Source organism: Zalophus californianus, chromosome 12, assembly GCF_009762305.2.
Source record: "Zalophus californianus isolate mZalCal1 chromosome 12, mZalCal1.pri.v2, whole genome shotgun sequence".
In the NCBI taxonomy this organism is placed as follows: domain Eukaryota; kingdom Metazoa; phylum Chordata; class Mammalia; order Carnivora; family Otariidae; genus Zalophus; species Zalophus californianus.
In genome coordinates this window covers 98798348-98816297 of record NC_045606.1, presented here as the reverse complement: position 1 = coordinate 98816297, position 17950 = coordinate 98798348, and the positions used below count along the sequence as shown (strand labels likewise).

The 17950-nt window shown below is 44.2% G+C and overlaps 1 protein-coding gene across 2 annotated transcripts in view; it reads right to left on the bottom strand.

The window, feature by feature from the left end:
• The window catches only part of CNTNAP2 (contactin associated protein 2), a 2031041-nt gene that overhangs the window by 132424 nt on the left and 1880667 nt on the right, over positions 1–17950 (bottom strand). For both annotated transcript variants that reach the window (XM_027574309.2, XM_027574310.1), the window contains exon 20: positions 11157–11290. In XM_027574309.2, coding sequence (XP_027430110.1) covers positions 11157–11290 — 134 coding nt within the window. The remainder of the gene's footprint in view (positions 1–11156; positions 11291–17950) is intronic.

Here is a 17950-nt window from a genome sequence, read left to right as displayed (position 1 = left end):
ACACAAACCCCATTAAAACAGGCAGCCTTATTCCCATTTCACAAATAAGGAAACAGAGTTCGATAACTTGCCAGAAAACACAGAGCTATTAAGTGGAGGAGCTTGTCAGTAAGGGCTCCTTTTTATTTACGTTTTAGGAACAACCTCTGAATTGGGCAATCCCAATCCCACTCTGCTTAGACCCACCCCCTTCCCAAAGAGAAATCTCAGGTTACATGACATGGCCTTGTTACCAGCCCAAACTGCTACTACCCTCTGCTGCTATATGCCCTTCCTTTTTAAAAAATTTTTATTTATCTGAGAGAGAGAGCGTGCCCGCGGGAGCACAGTAGGCAGAGGGAGAAGCAGGCTCCCCACTGAGCAGGAAGCCGGATGCGGGGCTCGATCCCAGGGATCATGACCCGAGCTGAAGGCAGATGCTTAACCGACTGAGCCACCCAGGCGCCCCCATCTATATCCTCTTCTGATTACTTGCACGTTGTTAGAGTAACTTGTTAAGATACTTCTCTTCTGGACGGGAGAGCAGGTTTCTCCTATCTGCAGAAATGACAAGGACTGTGAATACAGCTCTTCTCTCCTCCCAGGACACAAGCTCCTTCGTTTTCCGAGTCACCCCGCCCTACCTGACTCATTATCGGCTCCCCGACTGTCTTTCATCTAGTAGGTGCTCACCACATACTTGTTCTCCTCATATTTCTTTTGAATGAAGTTGGGCTAATTTTAGTTGCACTTCATATGAGCGAGAAGCCTCACCGAATGGTGTTGACGAACACCTGACTTTATCCACGTCAGCCTTGCGGAATGTGTGCTCTTTGAACTTTCCTGTCATGGGTGGACATGCGTAAGAGGTTAACACCAAATAGACGTCACTGTGTGAGGTTCTTGGCGATCCTCTTATGGCTTCAAATATATGAAAAGTGCATTGTTAGTGGAACGGTCCAGGACCATCCTGACAACCCTTTGTCTTCTTCAGCAGGATCTTCATTCACACATCTCCACTGTACACCAAGGCACTGTGTCCTTAAATCTGGTGCCCACACCTCTACGTACAGAGATGGTCTCTGTCTGAAGCCACAGGAGGCTTGGAAGGGGGAGGGATCGTGGGTCCTGAGAGTTGTGCATCTTTTTTTTTGGAGACACTTCACCAAGAAGTCCTACTTTCTATTCCGAACTAAATAAGGAAAATTTGCTGAAATACCCTTTCAAGGGCCGAGGACCCATAGCCCACCCTGAAACCAAATTACGAAAAGCTAATGAGGTCGTGAGGTTTTTGATAGGCGTCTCAATTGTGAATTGGCTGCTCTGGACACATGGAAACATTGAAAACAAAACAAAAATTAAAATAAACTGACTCACATACAGGCCAAATGAAAGGGCAAGTTCCAACGTATGTATCCTTCTCTCTTCTCTTCCCAGATATCTCCCGTGGAATTAAACCACTGTAATGATATAAGAAACTAATAAAGTATTGACCTATGCCCTCCACAAAATTAAACATAAGTCAGCGTTCCACTGGAGTGGAAAGTGAAGTAGTCATATATTTGCAGGCCTCCCAAGAGAGAAGGAGCGAATGGTATCAGTGCTTCCGGGAGGGAAGGACTAAGGGACTTCCCAGGCTCATCATTATTTCTGCTATTACCCCTTCTGTCACGCACGCTGGTGGTGCACATCCAAGGCTGTGAGTTCATCATGCCCAGGAGATAAGCACTAAATTTGCCAAAGGGAAGAAGTTACAGTCAATGTAATTTCAAGAGCAGGGCCTTAGGCAAGCTGGGTCAACTTTCTTTATTTGTTCTGACATCCCTAAAAAGATTTAATGTTTCCAAACAGTGTTATTTCCTTTAATAAAGGCTCGAACCACCTCGGATATTAAAATTTTCAGGAGTGTTTACATCTAGATACTTTAGAGTATTGTTCTTTACTGTCAGAAAGTTCAAGGGTAATAAAGGCACACGTTTTTAAATAACTCAGCTGAGCTTTGGCGTCTAACTCCCGTCCAGGCTCCGTGTTTCCACAGAAGAGAAGGACGCTGGGATGGAAGTGCAGGAGGTTATGTTCATGCCCACCTGAAGAATGATCGGGAACTCTTCACGTGGGGCAAGCTCACGGGACCTAAAGCTGGGCCGCTAAGTTCTTTGCTGCACAGGGACATAACGATTTTATGGTCCCCCACCGATGTCATTAGGTCGTTTCTTTTAACAAATGTGTTTTCCCATTGCATGAAATTATTCTTTTCTAAGGAGACTATCACCTAGTTTGGTATTTCAACATTTTTGAATATCATTTTTGAATAAAAATTTTCATGAATCACAATAGGTTTTGCATTTTGTTTCTTATTGAGAATACAATTCATGGTTTGTTTCCAAGGCTTCATATCATTAGTGTTATAAACCTGAGATCACACTGCATGTGCTTATCCACATATTGTATTTGTCATCCAACAATACATTGTAGAAATGGCACTAAGTTCGCTAACTTGGTTTCCCAAGAGATGTTGACGGCTTTTGCTGCTAACCACACTACAGTTATTCATATTATTTCTTTAATAGGGTTTTCCTTTACTGGGTCGAGGTGGGAATCCTGACATCTTTACTGCTATTTTTGAGAAAAAAATATGTTTAAACCATGTAAGCTTTACTAGCAGATCTGATAAGTTTTTGAAAGCTGCTCCATCAACCTCTTTTCCTACAGAGATTTTTTTAACATGCATGTTTCACCTTCTGGCTGCAAGTGGCATTTTTCTGAGCCGTGGGGCAGGTTGTCTTATCCGACCTTCCAGGTTGCTCTCTCCACCCTTCCTGTCAAAACAGTTTGCCAGACAAGCATGCTACTTGCTATCTCCCACCGGCTACCCTAACTCAAACCCACCCCCCCAAACCAAAACAAAACAAAAAACAAAACCGAAAACCAAACCAAAACAAAACAAAAAACAACAAAAAACCCACTAACCCCCAAAGACTTACTTTTACTTAAAACTCTTAAAATTTTTCAGGAGTTATAAGGCAAACTAGCAGGGTGAGCCTGGTTCTCCTGACTGCTTGCAAAAGTAACAAAGGGGCAACATGGGAGCGATGAGCAGCCCCTGGAGAAGGGGCCTGGTTGTCTGGGTTCTAGATAAGAGTCTTTCTTGTGAGCACTGGGACCTTCTTAGTCACCTGGACATCCTTACCTTCTGTTTTCTCATCCGTTCAATGGGCTAAGAGCACCAGCCTTTTCCCGACTCACAAGGTTGAGTGTATCAAATGAGGGTATGCATGGAAGTGTTTTGAGTGCTGCATAACATGATTCTTAGGGGCCGTCCAGGGCAGAATGACTTTCTTCTGGCTGAGGAGGTTACCTGACACACCATACAACCGTACCATTGTCCACACACAGAACAGGTTCCCCGCCCATCAGTGTCTCATATCAACTCACACATTTTTCTGCCTTACAAGTGCATCATTCAATTACCTTTCACTTTCCTGCCAATAAGACTGCTCTAACAATTTTTTGTCGTTGCTGCCATCTATTTATTTATTTTGACCTATGAAAAGCTGTATGTAATTACCATATTCAACTTGATGAGTCTGGAGATAAGCACCTGTGAAACCATTACCACAATCTATAAATTCTTTTAGTTACAGCAGCTAATGTAACCCAGACTAAGGCATGTGTCAGCACCTTGAAGCAGAGTGCTCCCATAATGGAAACCTTAGCAAGGTAGCCTTGGGGCTCTGGTCGGGTGACACGTGGTACAGAAATGGACGTGGGTGGCTGGGAAGATGGACAACGATGGTAGGAGATAAAATATTTTTTCAAACCTGTCATCTCATGTAACCCGGAAGGCAGACTCAATGCCTGTGACCTGTAGCTTTGGGGAAAGTGCTTCCAAAGAGCCGGAATCAAAGAAGAGATGGGTTCAGAAAAGAATCGGCCTGTTTCTCGACATCAGTAAAAGGGAATAAAGTCCACAGATTTAGAGCCTTACACCAGAGAATAAGAAATAAACTGCAAGAAGAGTTGACCAACAAAGACATATGAAGCTTTCTTAGCTCAGCAGACTGGCTTAGCTCCATGGGTGAAGGCAAAATTAGGGTCTTTGCTTCCCACCCAAGCCTTTTTGTTTCAGATGGCCTCAAGAGAGCTGCCATGACCTTAAGAGAGAGGCAGCGGCCCTTGGAAGCGAATGATGACCTATGTCCAAGATTTATGTCCAGGAACGGACGGAGGGTTTGCTACTGGAACATGAAACTGACTGAGAGCACACAGATCAGAAGCCAACTCAGGTTTTAGAGGAATTGTATTGACAAAGAAACCAATACAACTGGTCTACAAAAGACTCGTAAGTGTGAAACAACCCCGATCGCAATTGACACTTGCAGGAAATGGACCCCTCAGGACCCTTCCCTTGCCCTGCTTCAATGACAGCATCATCTGCAACACTCAATGCAGAGGTGGCCCCGGCAGATTATGGACAAAGTACAGCCTCCCAGAGGACAGAGCCATGGAGGCCACACAAATGAATGGACAGAGATTTGGTTTAGTCAAGAACTACACTCCCCCTGCCAAAGGGAGGGAAGGATGGGTGGTGGGTGTGGGTCCTCAAAATGCCTGCCTATAGCATGATTTCATCACTACGAGGGATCACAGGACTTGGCTTTTCTAAAAATATCTAAGACAGACCTTCATTGGGTTAAACCACCGAGGTGTGAGGGTGACTCTGTAGCAGCTACTGGTGTTATCCTAATATTTGCATCTTTCCCTCTGTCTCCAGCATTGAGCATACAGTGTTTGTTGCCCTTGATGACCCTTCTCTGACCATTTTTAGGATTCATATTCAATATATAGCTCCATTAGCAGGCTCCATTAGCGACCGTTTTTATATAATTTGGTTGTAATTTTGATTAATAGCAGGTAAGAAATTATCATCTTTATTTTATTTTATTTTTTTTATTTTTTATTTTTTTAAAGATTTTATTTATTTATTCATGAGAGACAGAGGAGGAGAGAGAGAGAGGGAGAGAGAGAGAGAGAGAAGCAGAGGGAGAAGCAGGCTCCCAAGGAGCAGGGAGCCCGATGTGGGACTCGATCCCAGGACCCCGGGATCATGACCTGAGCCGAAGGCAGACGCCCAACCATCTGAGCCACCCAGGCGCCCTATTTTATTTTAAAAGACAGAATGCAGTGATTTTTTTTAAACGTTTTTTTGAAAATTCCTGATGAAAACCAACTGAAGTCATGCTCTTTGTGGTACAAAAATTGGGGGACCTAATCATTTGTTCTTAAGGATTTAGGAGTTATTTTTTTTCAAAGTCCTGAATTTTTTTATTATACACTTTTTTATTATTATGTTCAGTTAGCCAACAAAAAGAAGAAAAAAAAATAAAAGTCCTTAATTTTGCTTGCAGGAGAAATCTGCTAGCCTCTTCTTGGCAAAGATGGGATGGCCCTCCAGTTAGATGAAAGCCAAAATGAACATGACATCCTTACCATCTGTTCATTTGGTTTTGGGAGAATATAGACTCTGAGTATCTGTGCCAGAGAATATATCCCTGAGCTCTCTATTGTTTAACTTCCATCAAAGCCCCCAAATATGTGATAGTAATTCTAAGAACATTTAGTTTATTCATTTTTTGGAGCTAGTTTTACCCTTGGATCAGGCCAGAGTATCAGAAAGCTGTGTATGTCAGCCCCTCACCCCCTTCATGGGCCCATCACGCCTCCTCCAACTCCCTCTGGAATTGTTTGCACTGAAATCCATTTTTTAAAAAGACTTTATTTGAGAGAGAGCATGACCTGGGGGGAGAGGGGCAGAAGGACAGGGAGAAGCAGACTCCCCACTGAGCAGGGAGTCCAACGACCCTGCTCCTCACTACAGGACCCTGGGATCATGACCTGAGCTGATGGCAGATGCTTAGCCGACTGAGCCATCTAGGCACCACTGAAATCCATGTTTAAGTTATGCCTGACTTTCATTAGAGATGCTACGTTGAATGGCCTGTGGAAAACACATTTGTTGCAGAAATGCTGCTGAAGGCACTGTTCGCTGACCTTCTCAGGGCTCACTCTGTAACAAGGAGGACCCAGGGCCCTGACTATCACTGCATTAAAAAAAAAAGTCTGAAGAAATAGAGTAAAATGCGAAAATTTGTAATGCTTGATGGGTAGATATGTATTATTATTCTCTGTGCTTTTGCGTATTTTTGAACTATTTCATACTAATAACAATTACTGTCATTATTGTTGTAATACCACTCAATTTCCTTTTTTTTTAAGATTTTATTTATTTATCTGACAAAGAGAGAGACAGTGAGAGAGGGAACACAAGTAGGGGGAGTGGGAGAGGGAGAAGCAGGTTTCCCGCTGAGCATGGAGCCTGATGCGGGGCTCGATCCCAGGACACTGGGATCATGACCTGAGCCAAAGGCAGCCACTTAACCGAATGAGCCACCCAGGTGCCCCCATCACTCAATTTCTTCTGGCCACAGGTATCCACTTCCTTTTTTATTTTTTTTAAAGATTTAAAAATTTAGAGAGAGGGTGTGGCCACATACATGCAAGCAGGGAGAGGAACAGAGGGAGAGAGAGAATCCCCAAGCAGACTCCCCACTGAATGGGGAGCCCGATAAAGGGCTTGATCCCAGGACTCTGGGATCAAGACCTGAACTGAAATCAAGAGTTGGACGCTCAGTTAATGGAGCCACCCAGGCGCCCTTGGAGGAATCAACTTTCGAAGCCTTGTGCCCATCCTTCCAGACACCTCGCTATTAAGTGATGGTTAGGAGCACGTATGAACTGAAATGTGACTGACCTAAGTCCATCTGTGCTTTCGCAGCTTCCCACTCTTGACCTTGAGATGAGTTATGTCGGATGATCTGAGCTTCAGTTTCCACATCTCTAAAATGGGGATCATAACGCTGCATATCTGATATGGTTCTCGTGAGCACTGAATGAGAGGACGTGTTTAACATCCTTAGCTCAGTGCCAAGGACACAGTGAGCACCCATGAATGTGAGCTATGATCATGGACGTGACATTGCCCAAGTGGACCACGCTAGGGGGCAGCTTCCTATGTCAGTAAATATAATCCAGGGCACGTAAGAAATATACATATACCTTCGGGACTTACTTCAATTCCCTATGTCATTGTTCAGACTGCCTGTGAGCCACCTGATGTCCCTTGAGCAGTGGGATGGGGGATGAAAAGAAGGCAAGGGAGAGAAACAATCTCGGGTCAGCAGGAAGGAAGGAAAGTGAGAAGAAGGGTTTTGTGACTCAAGACCTTGAAATTATTCCTCGTGATGTTGGGTCTTGGAGTCATCTAATTGGCATGAATTTTCATTGCATACAGTACTTTCTCAGGTGCTCTCTACCTGCCCGGAGTTTGTCTTATATCTCGACTGGCGGTAAGCCTTCACATATTATCCCTGGTGCAACTGTGAGTTTTCATAAATGATGCCACTTGAGGGTTGTCACGGGCTCTGGCTCACTCCGGTGTCTGATGACTCCTAGAGTCAGCTCCTCATTATCTATGCGGGGATTGGGCACTTTGTGTTTTGGCAGCAAATGTTTCATCCAAGGTCAATTTCCCTCAAGGGCTCAGCACCATTTCCCTGAGTATGTGCTCAGGGAATGCAAATTAATTTAATGTTAGCTTTAGCCAAAACCAGCTAGGAAAGTAAACCTTCTTTTAAGAACACCGTAAACACCGATAAACATCGTTGGAATGATGTGCTGTTTGTGCGTATACATAAATGTATAAAGTTTCACCTCAATTCCAGAGGCATCATTCCTTAGCATTCTATACTCATGGTTGAATTAGCCTTATTTTTGTTCTTTGATTAGAGGTGCATTTTAATTTGAAATTATTTGAATATCTTTGTCATTATATTATGCTATACCACTGGGGGCTGTCGGAGTGGGTTGAGGATATCTGTATGTTTCATATTTTTGTTTGATTATAAACATGCAACACGTACCAAAAAAAAAAAAAACGCAGCATGTGCTTATAAGAGAAAATGAGAAAATACAGAAAACTCTAGAGGAAATCAAACCACTTATAATCTCTTCACACAGAAGTAATCATGATGAACATTTTCCTATATCCCTCCCACACATTCTTGAGGTTGTAGAAGTTCCTAAGATGGATTTGTAGATTGCTTCCAGAAAAAAGGTCAGTGTTTTCTAGAGTTCTAAAGGTACCCTCAGATTTACCTTCCTTCTCCACAAGGTCTCCCCACTGGAAAGAAAGCAGGGCCGGGGGTCTGTCTGACCTACTTTTCCATAAGGAGGGCCCCTATCTTTTCTCCTCTGACATCATCCTATTTCCCATCTGAGCTGGGTTGCAGTGGCTGAGAGCACCAGAGGCCAGGAGGTCTTTCCTGGCTGAATTCACGTGGGTTGAGGCATCTGGCTTTCTAAATACATCCAGAACTTTCAGTGCAATTGCGTTGATCAAATGGAAGGAGGAGAGAGGGCAGGACCTTCCACCACCCTCGGTACAATTCCTGTGGCAGAATTTTGTCCATGAATTTGGAGCGCTTCCCACTTGTATGCGGTTCCTAAGCTCCAAGTGTGGCCCAGCCCGTGTTTTCACACCTCTCATGTCTCTATTTCTGGAAACGCATTCCTCTTCTTTTGGAGGGTGTTCCCCCACATCCCCACTCTGAGCATCTGCTTGGGGCTGCCAATCACCGTTCTCCCTCCTGCCAATAGGGCAACACACAACCCAAGCCAGGCCAATCGCAGACCTTCCCTGAGGTTTTGAAATGAAAACCAAGAGGCTTTCTTCTGGTAGCAGAACTGAGATGCGAGCCCACCCCATGCTCCTGTGTCTGCATTCCATGATATGTAAGAGAGGGAGCCTGCAGGAAGAGGTATTAGTCCAGTCCTCAGAGAGGGGTGGATAAGCAGAGATGATAGAGGAATTGAGGCGTGGAGAAGGGAAGGGCGGAACAGGGTCAACAGCCTCTAGTCTTTGTTGTAATCCTCCAGGTCTCCTGGACTTTCTTCCAAAACTATAGTTTGCCCTTTCTTAAATTCCATGACCGACACTAGGAATTTTCCCTACAAATGAATTCTGCATTGGTTTTCTGTCATTTGCAACCATAAGAACTCTGAGCAATAGAACTGGCCTCTCCCCCAAGCCCTCCGCAGTCTCCTGGACTCTCTGCATCCTCTGGCCCAACCCCTACCTAGACTTCTCTGGCTTTCCATGCCTTAAAAGCCCCAAGTTCCTAAAATAGCCTATCCCTCTCCCTGTCTTCAGGGCAATCTCTAATTCTGTGGCAGGTAGCAGCTCTCATTAAACTGATATTTGTTTTTAAAGGATTGCTGGTTAGGGGGCACCTGGGTGGCTCAGTCGGTTAAGCATCTGCTTTCAGCTCAAGTCATGATCCTGGAGTCCTGGGGATGGAGCCCTGAGACAGGCTCCCTGCTCAGTGGGGAGCCTGCTTCTCCCTCTCCCTCTGCCCCTTCCCCCACTTGGGCTCGCTCTCTCTCAAATAAATAAATAAAATCTTAAAAAAAAAAAAAGGGTTGCTGGTTAGTTCCAAAGAATCCCCAGTTGGCAGAATGTGCCAGAAGCTGGACCTCATTTTGGGAAGTATACCCAGAAATGGCTCTATCAGATCTGCTCTCTCCTCCTACCACCTGGCCCTCCTCTGTGGCCGTGGCTGCCCACCCACAAGGCTCAGTTCTAACACACAGAGCATTTTCTTGGAGACAGGGAGAGCTAACTCTGCAGGGTTCCACAGCTCAGGTAGGCCTCCTGCACCACACTGCCCTGAAAGCTGACTGTTGAGCTCTTTTTAACTTTAACATTATTCTGTAATGCCACAATGGCGAGAGATGTCGCTTGAAAAGAGGTGACAGATGGCATGGGGTAAGACAAGAGAATGTTTCTCATTAAAAGCCAATACACATAATGTTGAAAAAATGGTATAAAACCATCCTAATCCTGTAATGATATAAACTGTGCCACTCCTGGCTTTGCTGGCTATTCTGAATAAACCTGGAATTATGGTTCAAGATGGGCTTGATTTTGCTCAGCAAACAGTCTGCAGCTTCCAAGATGAGCCAGGCACTGCGCTAGGCTCAGGGACTCTGCCACCACCGTCAGGCAAACTTACCTACACATATTTGATTGATTGTAGGAGAAGCTCTAACTGCACGTTGTCAATTTCCTAGGAAAGACCTGTCCTTAAAATACTCTCTAGCATTTCCCGCTAAAGGCCAAGCGTAAACTCCATATCAAGTTATGAATTTGACATCCACCGGGGCTCAAACACAGGCAGGACTTGTGCCTTTTCTTTGCAACCTGAACTTCCCACCGCAACCAGCCGAATCCGAATGAGGTCTGAGTGGCTGCTGAACCCCTGCCAAATGGCACTCCACTCTCTGACAAAACAGTATCCCCCTGCTGTTCTTTTTCCTGACAGGTATCTATTTTGAACTCCTTCTAGAGAATGCGGTGACAGTTCCCATCCTTGATCTTTTGGCTTAGTTCCCAGGGAGAATTCCTCATGCCATGTTTTATTCACGGTGCCTCCCAGGCTGGTTTCTTCATTGTGAAAATCAGTGGTGGGGGTAGGGACAATCAATGAACCTGAAGCAAAATTTGACTGTCATAATAAAACCATCCCTTTGTGTGCTGAAAGCCTACAACCAGAGTCTGAGATTCCAGGGAAGGTCTGTGTTTTGAGGATTTTTTGGGTGAAGCATCCATAGAGAAAAAAAAAAAAAAACCCGTAGTTATTCATATTGTGTTGGAGTAGCGAAAGAATTAGGTCAGATAAACCAAAATAACCTTTGCTGGGAAACAGGATAAGCTTCAGACATCTGAGAGCATGCAGAAAAAAAGATGGTGTGATAGATAAAAACATGAGACTGATAGATGTGTGAGCCTAAAAGCAGCAAGGCTACAGAGAATATACTTAGTAAACATTTATTCAACCCTCTCCCTAAGAAATGTATTCACCATTAACTCCGTCACTGTCTTTCCTTTAGTAGCGATACATCCTTCTACATCCCTGGTTAGGACTTCGTAGGAGAAAGTGTAATAAGCATCTCTTCTGCCTGTCCCAACCCCCCAAAACAAAACCAGCATCCAAGTACAACAGAGGATAGAGACTATAATCCAGTATCACATACGACCGATGTGCGCACGTTGTGTATACCTTGAGAATTACGGTCCTCTCGTGCCGGGTGATGTTAACACTGTGGGGCTGTCCGTTGGCCATGTTTCTATGATCTACATCAATGTTATAGGGCTCCCTGGTGCCGCCCAGGTTGTACCGAATCTGTAAGCTTCCTATATAAGGAAAAGAAAAGAAACTGTCATTTCTTTGCTCTTGGTTTCACTGGATGCTCAGGCTTGCCCCCTTCGCTGTCTGCTGATACCATGGCTGTTCTGAATGCTGACTCGCTAGTTCAATGGCATGCTGAACCAGAAGGGTTAAGAGCACTGGGCCCACAGTAGTTTACAGTCTACCAACAGTGAGCCATCAGTGACCATCATCTTCACACTGAAGTGGCAAATGGTCTAAATGATCCAAGCTGGGACTCTGCCTGGGAAGGAGGATGAGAACATATATAAAATATAGGACTGTGGAGACGCCTGAAGACTGATGAAATACCATGTGAAATAGAAAATAAATGCAGGATGCAGAGATGGTCTCACACCGTCCACAAAGTGTGACATTCGGCACATAAAAGAATCATGAGCATACGATATTAAAAATAAACATAATTTACAAAAGATAAATATATGGGAGTTGGGGTGGCTTCACTGAGACCAAGAAAACAAAGCGACGAATTTTATTCTAGGTTAGAGATTGCATCAATCTGAATGCAAATCAAAGGAAAGATGGACTTCCCGGGCCCCCGAGTCCTCACTGCCCCTCTGCTCCAGCTCACTTGGCCTCAACCAATTATTCTGTTTTTCTCTCCATCGTGCTTCTCCCCAGTAATGACAGATAATATTAAAAAAGACTGAGGGGCGCCTGCGTGGCTCAGTCGTTAAGCGTCTGCCTTCGGCTCAGGTCATGGTCCCAGGGTCCTGGGGTCGAGCCCCGCATCAGGTTCCTTGCTCGGCTCAGGGACTCTCTCTGTCAAATAAATAAATAAAATCTTTAAAAAAAAAGACTGAGATAATATTCTAGATCCTGCTGTTAATTAATCTGCACAGCAAACATAACTTGTATTTCTTATTTATGATTTTTAAAGACATCAATTTTTTATCTCATTTTTAACTCAAATTGGAATCTTCGTGTTAATAGTCTTTGACATCCCCTAGCTTGAAGACGGAGCCAGCAACCTAGCAAGAGTTTGGCCAACTGTAAATCATCTCACACGGTCTTTGTTGCCTCTTTCCTTTTCCTTTTTTTTTTTTTTAAGATTTTATTTATTTATTTGACAGAGAGAGAGAGAGAGACAGCGAGAGAGGGAACACAAACAGGGGGAGTGGGAGAGGGAGAAGCAGGCTTCCCGCCGAGCAGGGAGCCCGATGTGGGGCTCGATCCCAGGACCCCGGGACCATGACCTGAGCTGAAGGCAGACGCTTAACGACTGAGCCACGCAGGCGCCCCTCCTTTTCCTTCTTGAGGAACAAAACGGATAAACTGATTTTTAAGTCGTGAAATAAAATACGATAATTAAAATTTAGGAGGTAAACAGAAAGAAAAAAAAAAAGAAAAAAAAAAGTCACCGGAAATCCCACCGAGAGATAACTACTCTAAAAATTTGGCAGCGTCTTTTCCCAGAAATTGATCATGTCCGTACATATCCATACGTCCACAAATAAATGCAACAGTTTCTAAATGCTGCCCTCCCTCACTTAGGCATTGTAGCGTTACACAGGTGGTTTAAATATTCTACCGTGTCCCTGGAATTGAAAGCAGCCTACATGAGATTAATAAAAAAATTAACTGTATTTCCTAATTTCGCTTTCTGAGCAAATTTGACAAACCTTCCCTGTTTCTGAGTTTTACCTAAGTATTTTATCCTAGATTTGTTTGCTTATAGCATTTTGACCAAGCGCTGCTGATTTTCACCTCCTAGGTGTGTCTGAATTCACATACTCTCCTTCATCTCCATCAAAGCACAGGCATCCCCTGGCCCCGGGGGTACCCTGGGTGGATCCCAGGGGAGCCCTGCTCCTGGTGGATGCAGCTCCACGCAGAGCTGGCCTGTCTTGGTGCCTCTGTGCTGACCGTGCGGTATCAGGGACCTGACGGCCACCACCTGAGCCTCACCTGTGTGGTCCTCTGCCTGGACCACCTGATCAGAATCCGTTTCTCCTTAACAATGATTCCTCTTGGCCTCATTTCATTGTTAGCTGAGTTCCTCACTCCCAAACCCATTAACGGAGAGGTCTTACTGGCACTTCAAATACATCTTATGCAAAAACCAAACTCTTGGCCTTTCCCCCCAAAAAGTATTCCATCTCAAATTTCCACATTTCAGTTCATGGCTACTTCAACCTTCAGGCTATTCCTGCCAAAAGCCCTGCCTCCCCTCTTCCTCCTACATTACACACACGATCTGTCAGCAACTCTCCTTGGCTCTTTCTTTAAAATACACCCCAACACTTACTTCTTTTCAATCACCTCCATTCCTACCCCCTAGACCAAGCCCCCACCGTCATTTGCCTGGATTACTGGACTCACCCTCCATAATAACAAATCTACCCCCCTACCTAAACCCAGCCTCAGCCCCCACATACTCAGACCCTTCACAGAGGCAGTCAGAGTGATCCGCTGCTCAGAACCCTCCATGGCTTCCTTCCTCTCTCAACCAAAGTAAAAATCAAAGTCTGCACAAATGGCTCACCAGGCCCTAATAGATCTTGCCCTATTATCTCTGACATAATCTTTTATTCTCCTCCTTGCTAACTCCTCACCAGTCCACCTTAGCCTCGTTGCTGTTTCCTCTCAGAAGCCAGCATGTTCCTGCCTCAGACCTTTGCACTGCTGGCCTTCTGTCTAGGATGCTCAGTCCCCAGTATTCTGCATGGAGGACTCTTCACCTGCTTTAGGTCTTTGTTTAAACGTCTTCTCAGTGATTATTTTCTGTGACTTCCTCATTAAAAGAAAATTTACCCAATCCTTTCCCTTGGCCAGGTCTTCTCTTTTCTGCCTTATTTTCCCCCCATGAGAGTAATATGTTTGTTTATATTCTCTGTACTTTATTCCCAATTCCTAGAATATGCCCAATACTTAGTAGTTGCTGAATAAATGTCTGTTGAATGAATGAATGGTCTCCCTGCTTCTGTGCTTTTTTTCCTGCAGAGAGATTTCTTCAAAATGCATAATTGATGATTTCACTGGTTCACTAAAAACTCTCCAAAGCCTTCCAGTTGCTCCTAGATGAAGACAACATTCTTAATATAGTGTATGATGCCTTGTCTGATCTGAGTCCTGCCTCTGTTATTTTCAAATGATGCCATTTACCCTCTCACTTTTACATTCAAGCTACCTTGGACTTCTGTTATCCGCTAGAAAATACAATTCTCCTTTCTACCCCAGGACCTTTGAATATGCTGCTCTCTTTTTTCTGGGCTGCTTCTTTCTTTTCCCCAACCCTCAGTGTTTTACCCCATTTTTTCCCTTTACCCTAACAGCATTAAAAACAATCTATTATTTGGGACTGAACAGGAGATGATTAGACAGTTGTTTGGCTACATGCAGAAGAACAAGTTGACTGTCTTGAGTTTTTATTCCCTCTTTCTCATGCTTGGACTGTGTATAATCACAGCCAGTTTTCTTGAATATACAGCTGTATGCATTCATCATTTATTTACTCATTTCTTCAGAACACATTTATTCAGTGCTCATGAAAAGCACTGTTGAATCCAATTTTTCAAGACCTGAACGTGGGCTGTCTGGCTGGCTAGCTGTGCAGAGTCCATCTCTAAGACACACGTCCATCTCTAACCCCTTGTGTCTGGCCCTGGGGCTACAAAGAGAAGAAAGAACGGGCCCTGCCTTTGAGGGCTAGAGGTCAGAGGAAATGGTAATCATGCAAAAAAAAAAAAAAAAAAAAAGACCTTTTCCTCCCTGCTGTCTTTGTCACTGGTCCTGTTATGTTCTCCAGCTCATTAAAATCAGTATTAAGCTGTTTTCAGTATTTTTTCTCTTTTCTGGCTTTCTTTGTAAATATGATTTAAAAATTCTGTAACTGTCTCACTTAATGGCAACTGCAATGATTTGCTTTGAGAAAACAGACGAGTTGGAATGTTAAATTTATATGTAGTGGATATCCATAAACAGTAATGGCAATTTTCTTGAATAATAAAATTTAAAGGATATATTTATTCCTTTCAAATAATAGTACATGAGAACCACTAAATGATAGTCGGAGAATATTAATATTTTCCATTAATATAAAATATTATTAAAATGGAAAAATACTTCACTTCCTGCATCTCATGTTCACCTCCCAAGTGAATTAAAGTGGTTATAAGGGACTGCTCTTTTATTGGCTGCAGCAAATAACGTGCTTAACAGATTTATTCTCTCCTGGCCTTCATCATTATCATCAGCAAACACTTACGGAGCACCTATTGTAGGCAGGAGACGTAGTGCTGGGCGCTTCTCGTCTCACTGGGAAGCAGGGCATATTTATAACAAAGACAGATAACAATACACTAAGTGCCAAACAAATGACATTGAAAGTAAGTGGACTAGGAGTCTAAAGGAAGGAGAAGTCATTGAAAGGAGGTGAGACTCGATCTGGCTCCAGAATGAAAGGTAGGTGTTAGCGCCAGGATGAAGATGGAGCTCCTGCAGGTAACGGAGCAGGGTGGTGGGCGGGGGCACAGGTGTCACGTGAGCTTGGGGAATAATGAGGAAAAGTAGGGATGTGTGGCATGCACACGTGGCAGGATGTAGATTAAATCTGTGGGCTGTGGATAGTAGTAACGGCTAACACTTATGTAGTGCCTGCTAACACACAGACTGCATGGGGATAGGGTTGTGCTTTACACTTATTGACTCATTCCATTTTCACAACACCCCCATGAGGGAGGCGCTATTTTAATAGAAGAGGGCCCTGGGCATAGGGGGGCTAACTGCCCATGATCACGGTCCCACAACCTGCACAGGGCAGAAGCAGATTGAAACCCAGACGTTCTGGTTCTACACCCGGAGCTCTCACCTGGGTGTTTTTACCCTGGAGCTTGGCAGGTTAGCGGGCTTTGGGATTTCTCCTGCACTTACTGGGAGGAGGAGAGCCCTACTAAGGCATGATGAGGGACACTGCGTATGAAGACCCTGATGGGTAAGAGCAAGGGGGGGGAAGGACCGGAAGCAGGGAGAGGGATGTGTCTGAGGCGCACTGTTATTCCATGAAAGGCTAACAGGTGCCAGGAGCTGGGCGCCCCTCAGACCTCGGCAGACCCTCGGCAGGCCGGGCTGCTGGGGTCCCTGGGTTGGTGGCCTCCCAAAGACAAATGGCCACGTCCATTTACTCAAGTGCCATTTCAAACGTAATAACCTATGTGTGCCATGGCAGGAACGAGGTCAGGAAGCACTGAATTAGAAGACGTGTTCCAGGATACCAGCAGTGGGGAAGAAAAGAAAGAGATACCGCGAGGGACACGGTGTAACTAGACTCTGCAGGATTTGTTTGCCTGAGTGGCTCCCCGCAGGGGAAGGATGGTGCCTTTGTGAATGACAGCACACTCAGGAATTCAGGTGTCTGGAGGGGGCAGCAACAGCAGAAGCAAAGGGTCTGGAGGAGGGACCAGTTTTGGGGGAACCATGATGGTGATATGGCTTTTAATATGTTAAGTTTGAGGGGTGCCAGGGCAATTAGTTAAGACGTCCTAGTTTTTAATTTTTTTCCTGATATTTTGGCATAGTCCTTATTGATTTTTTTCCCCTGAATGCTTTCTTCACATTTTTCTAACTTTAAATATCAATTAATAAAAAATGAAGTCTTTGAAATGTGAAAAAAACATATTTTCATCAGCAGTTTGAAGATAGCCTTGCAAAGTTAGAAAGAAACCAACTGGTCGTGCTTTCCAAATGTGCTGAGAGTGTGCTAGAGATCTCTGCCTTATGGAGAGAGTGGTAGAGGTCTCAGGGCCTGGAATCAGACAGCTGAGCTTAGAAATTGTGGTTTTTGCCTCCACCAGCTGAGTGTGCAAGTCACTTAACCTCTCCATACTCCAGTTTTACCATTTGTTGACAGGGGATAAAGAACGATATCTACCTCGTGGTTGTGTGGCTTGTAGGAATTAATGCGTGTGCAACATAGCACACCATCGGGCATCATTAAATGGTAGCACCGATACGGAATTGATTACTCAAAACCCTTGCACACGATGAACGCCCATGGATACCAGCATGAGCGCTCATGGAGACAGGGGTAGGTTATGGGAATGTGAGTTACTGATCTAGTTACTGATATCGGTACCAATATAGCCAATTGGTACCAATTGGTACCAATATATACCAATATTTTATCCGTATATCGAGTACACAGATAAAATTTAGTTGGGGACTAAATTTTAATGTGGCAGTGACTTAAGTAGTAGACAATATAGCATCTTCTGGGACATGTTCATGATGTCTCGATGAGCCATATGTGAGAACCACCACCGGGCACCAAGAGGCTGGGGCTTGTGGGTGGAGAACATCAATGGATTAAAAATCGATTTAACCTGATCCAGGAGAAATAAACTCAACTCGTGAATTTCTGGAAAGCCGGGGTCATGTCCTTTTTTCTTCTGCTTCCTCATTGATTTTACTTAGTATCTCTTCTGATTACAACATGTGGACACTGTGCTCATTGTGAGGATTTGACATTTATAAAAGAGTACTACTCAGGAGAAGCAAATCGATCAGCAAGAGGCACCTTGTGCTCATATTATTACTTTTTGGTTTCCATCCATATTTTTCATAGATATAAGCCGATATTGTATAGTCAAGGCTCTATCTTGCCTTTCTTTCTTTCTTTCCTTTCTTTC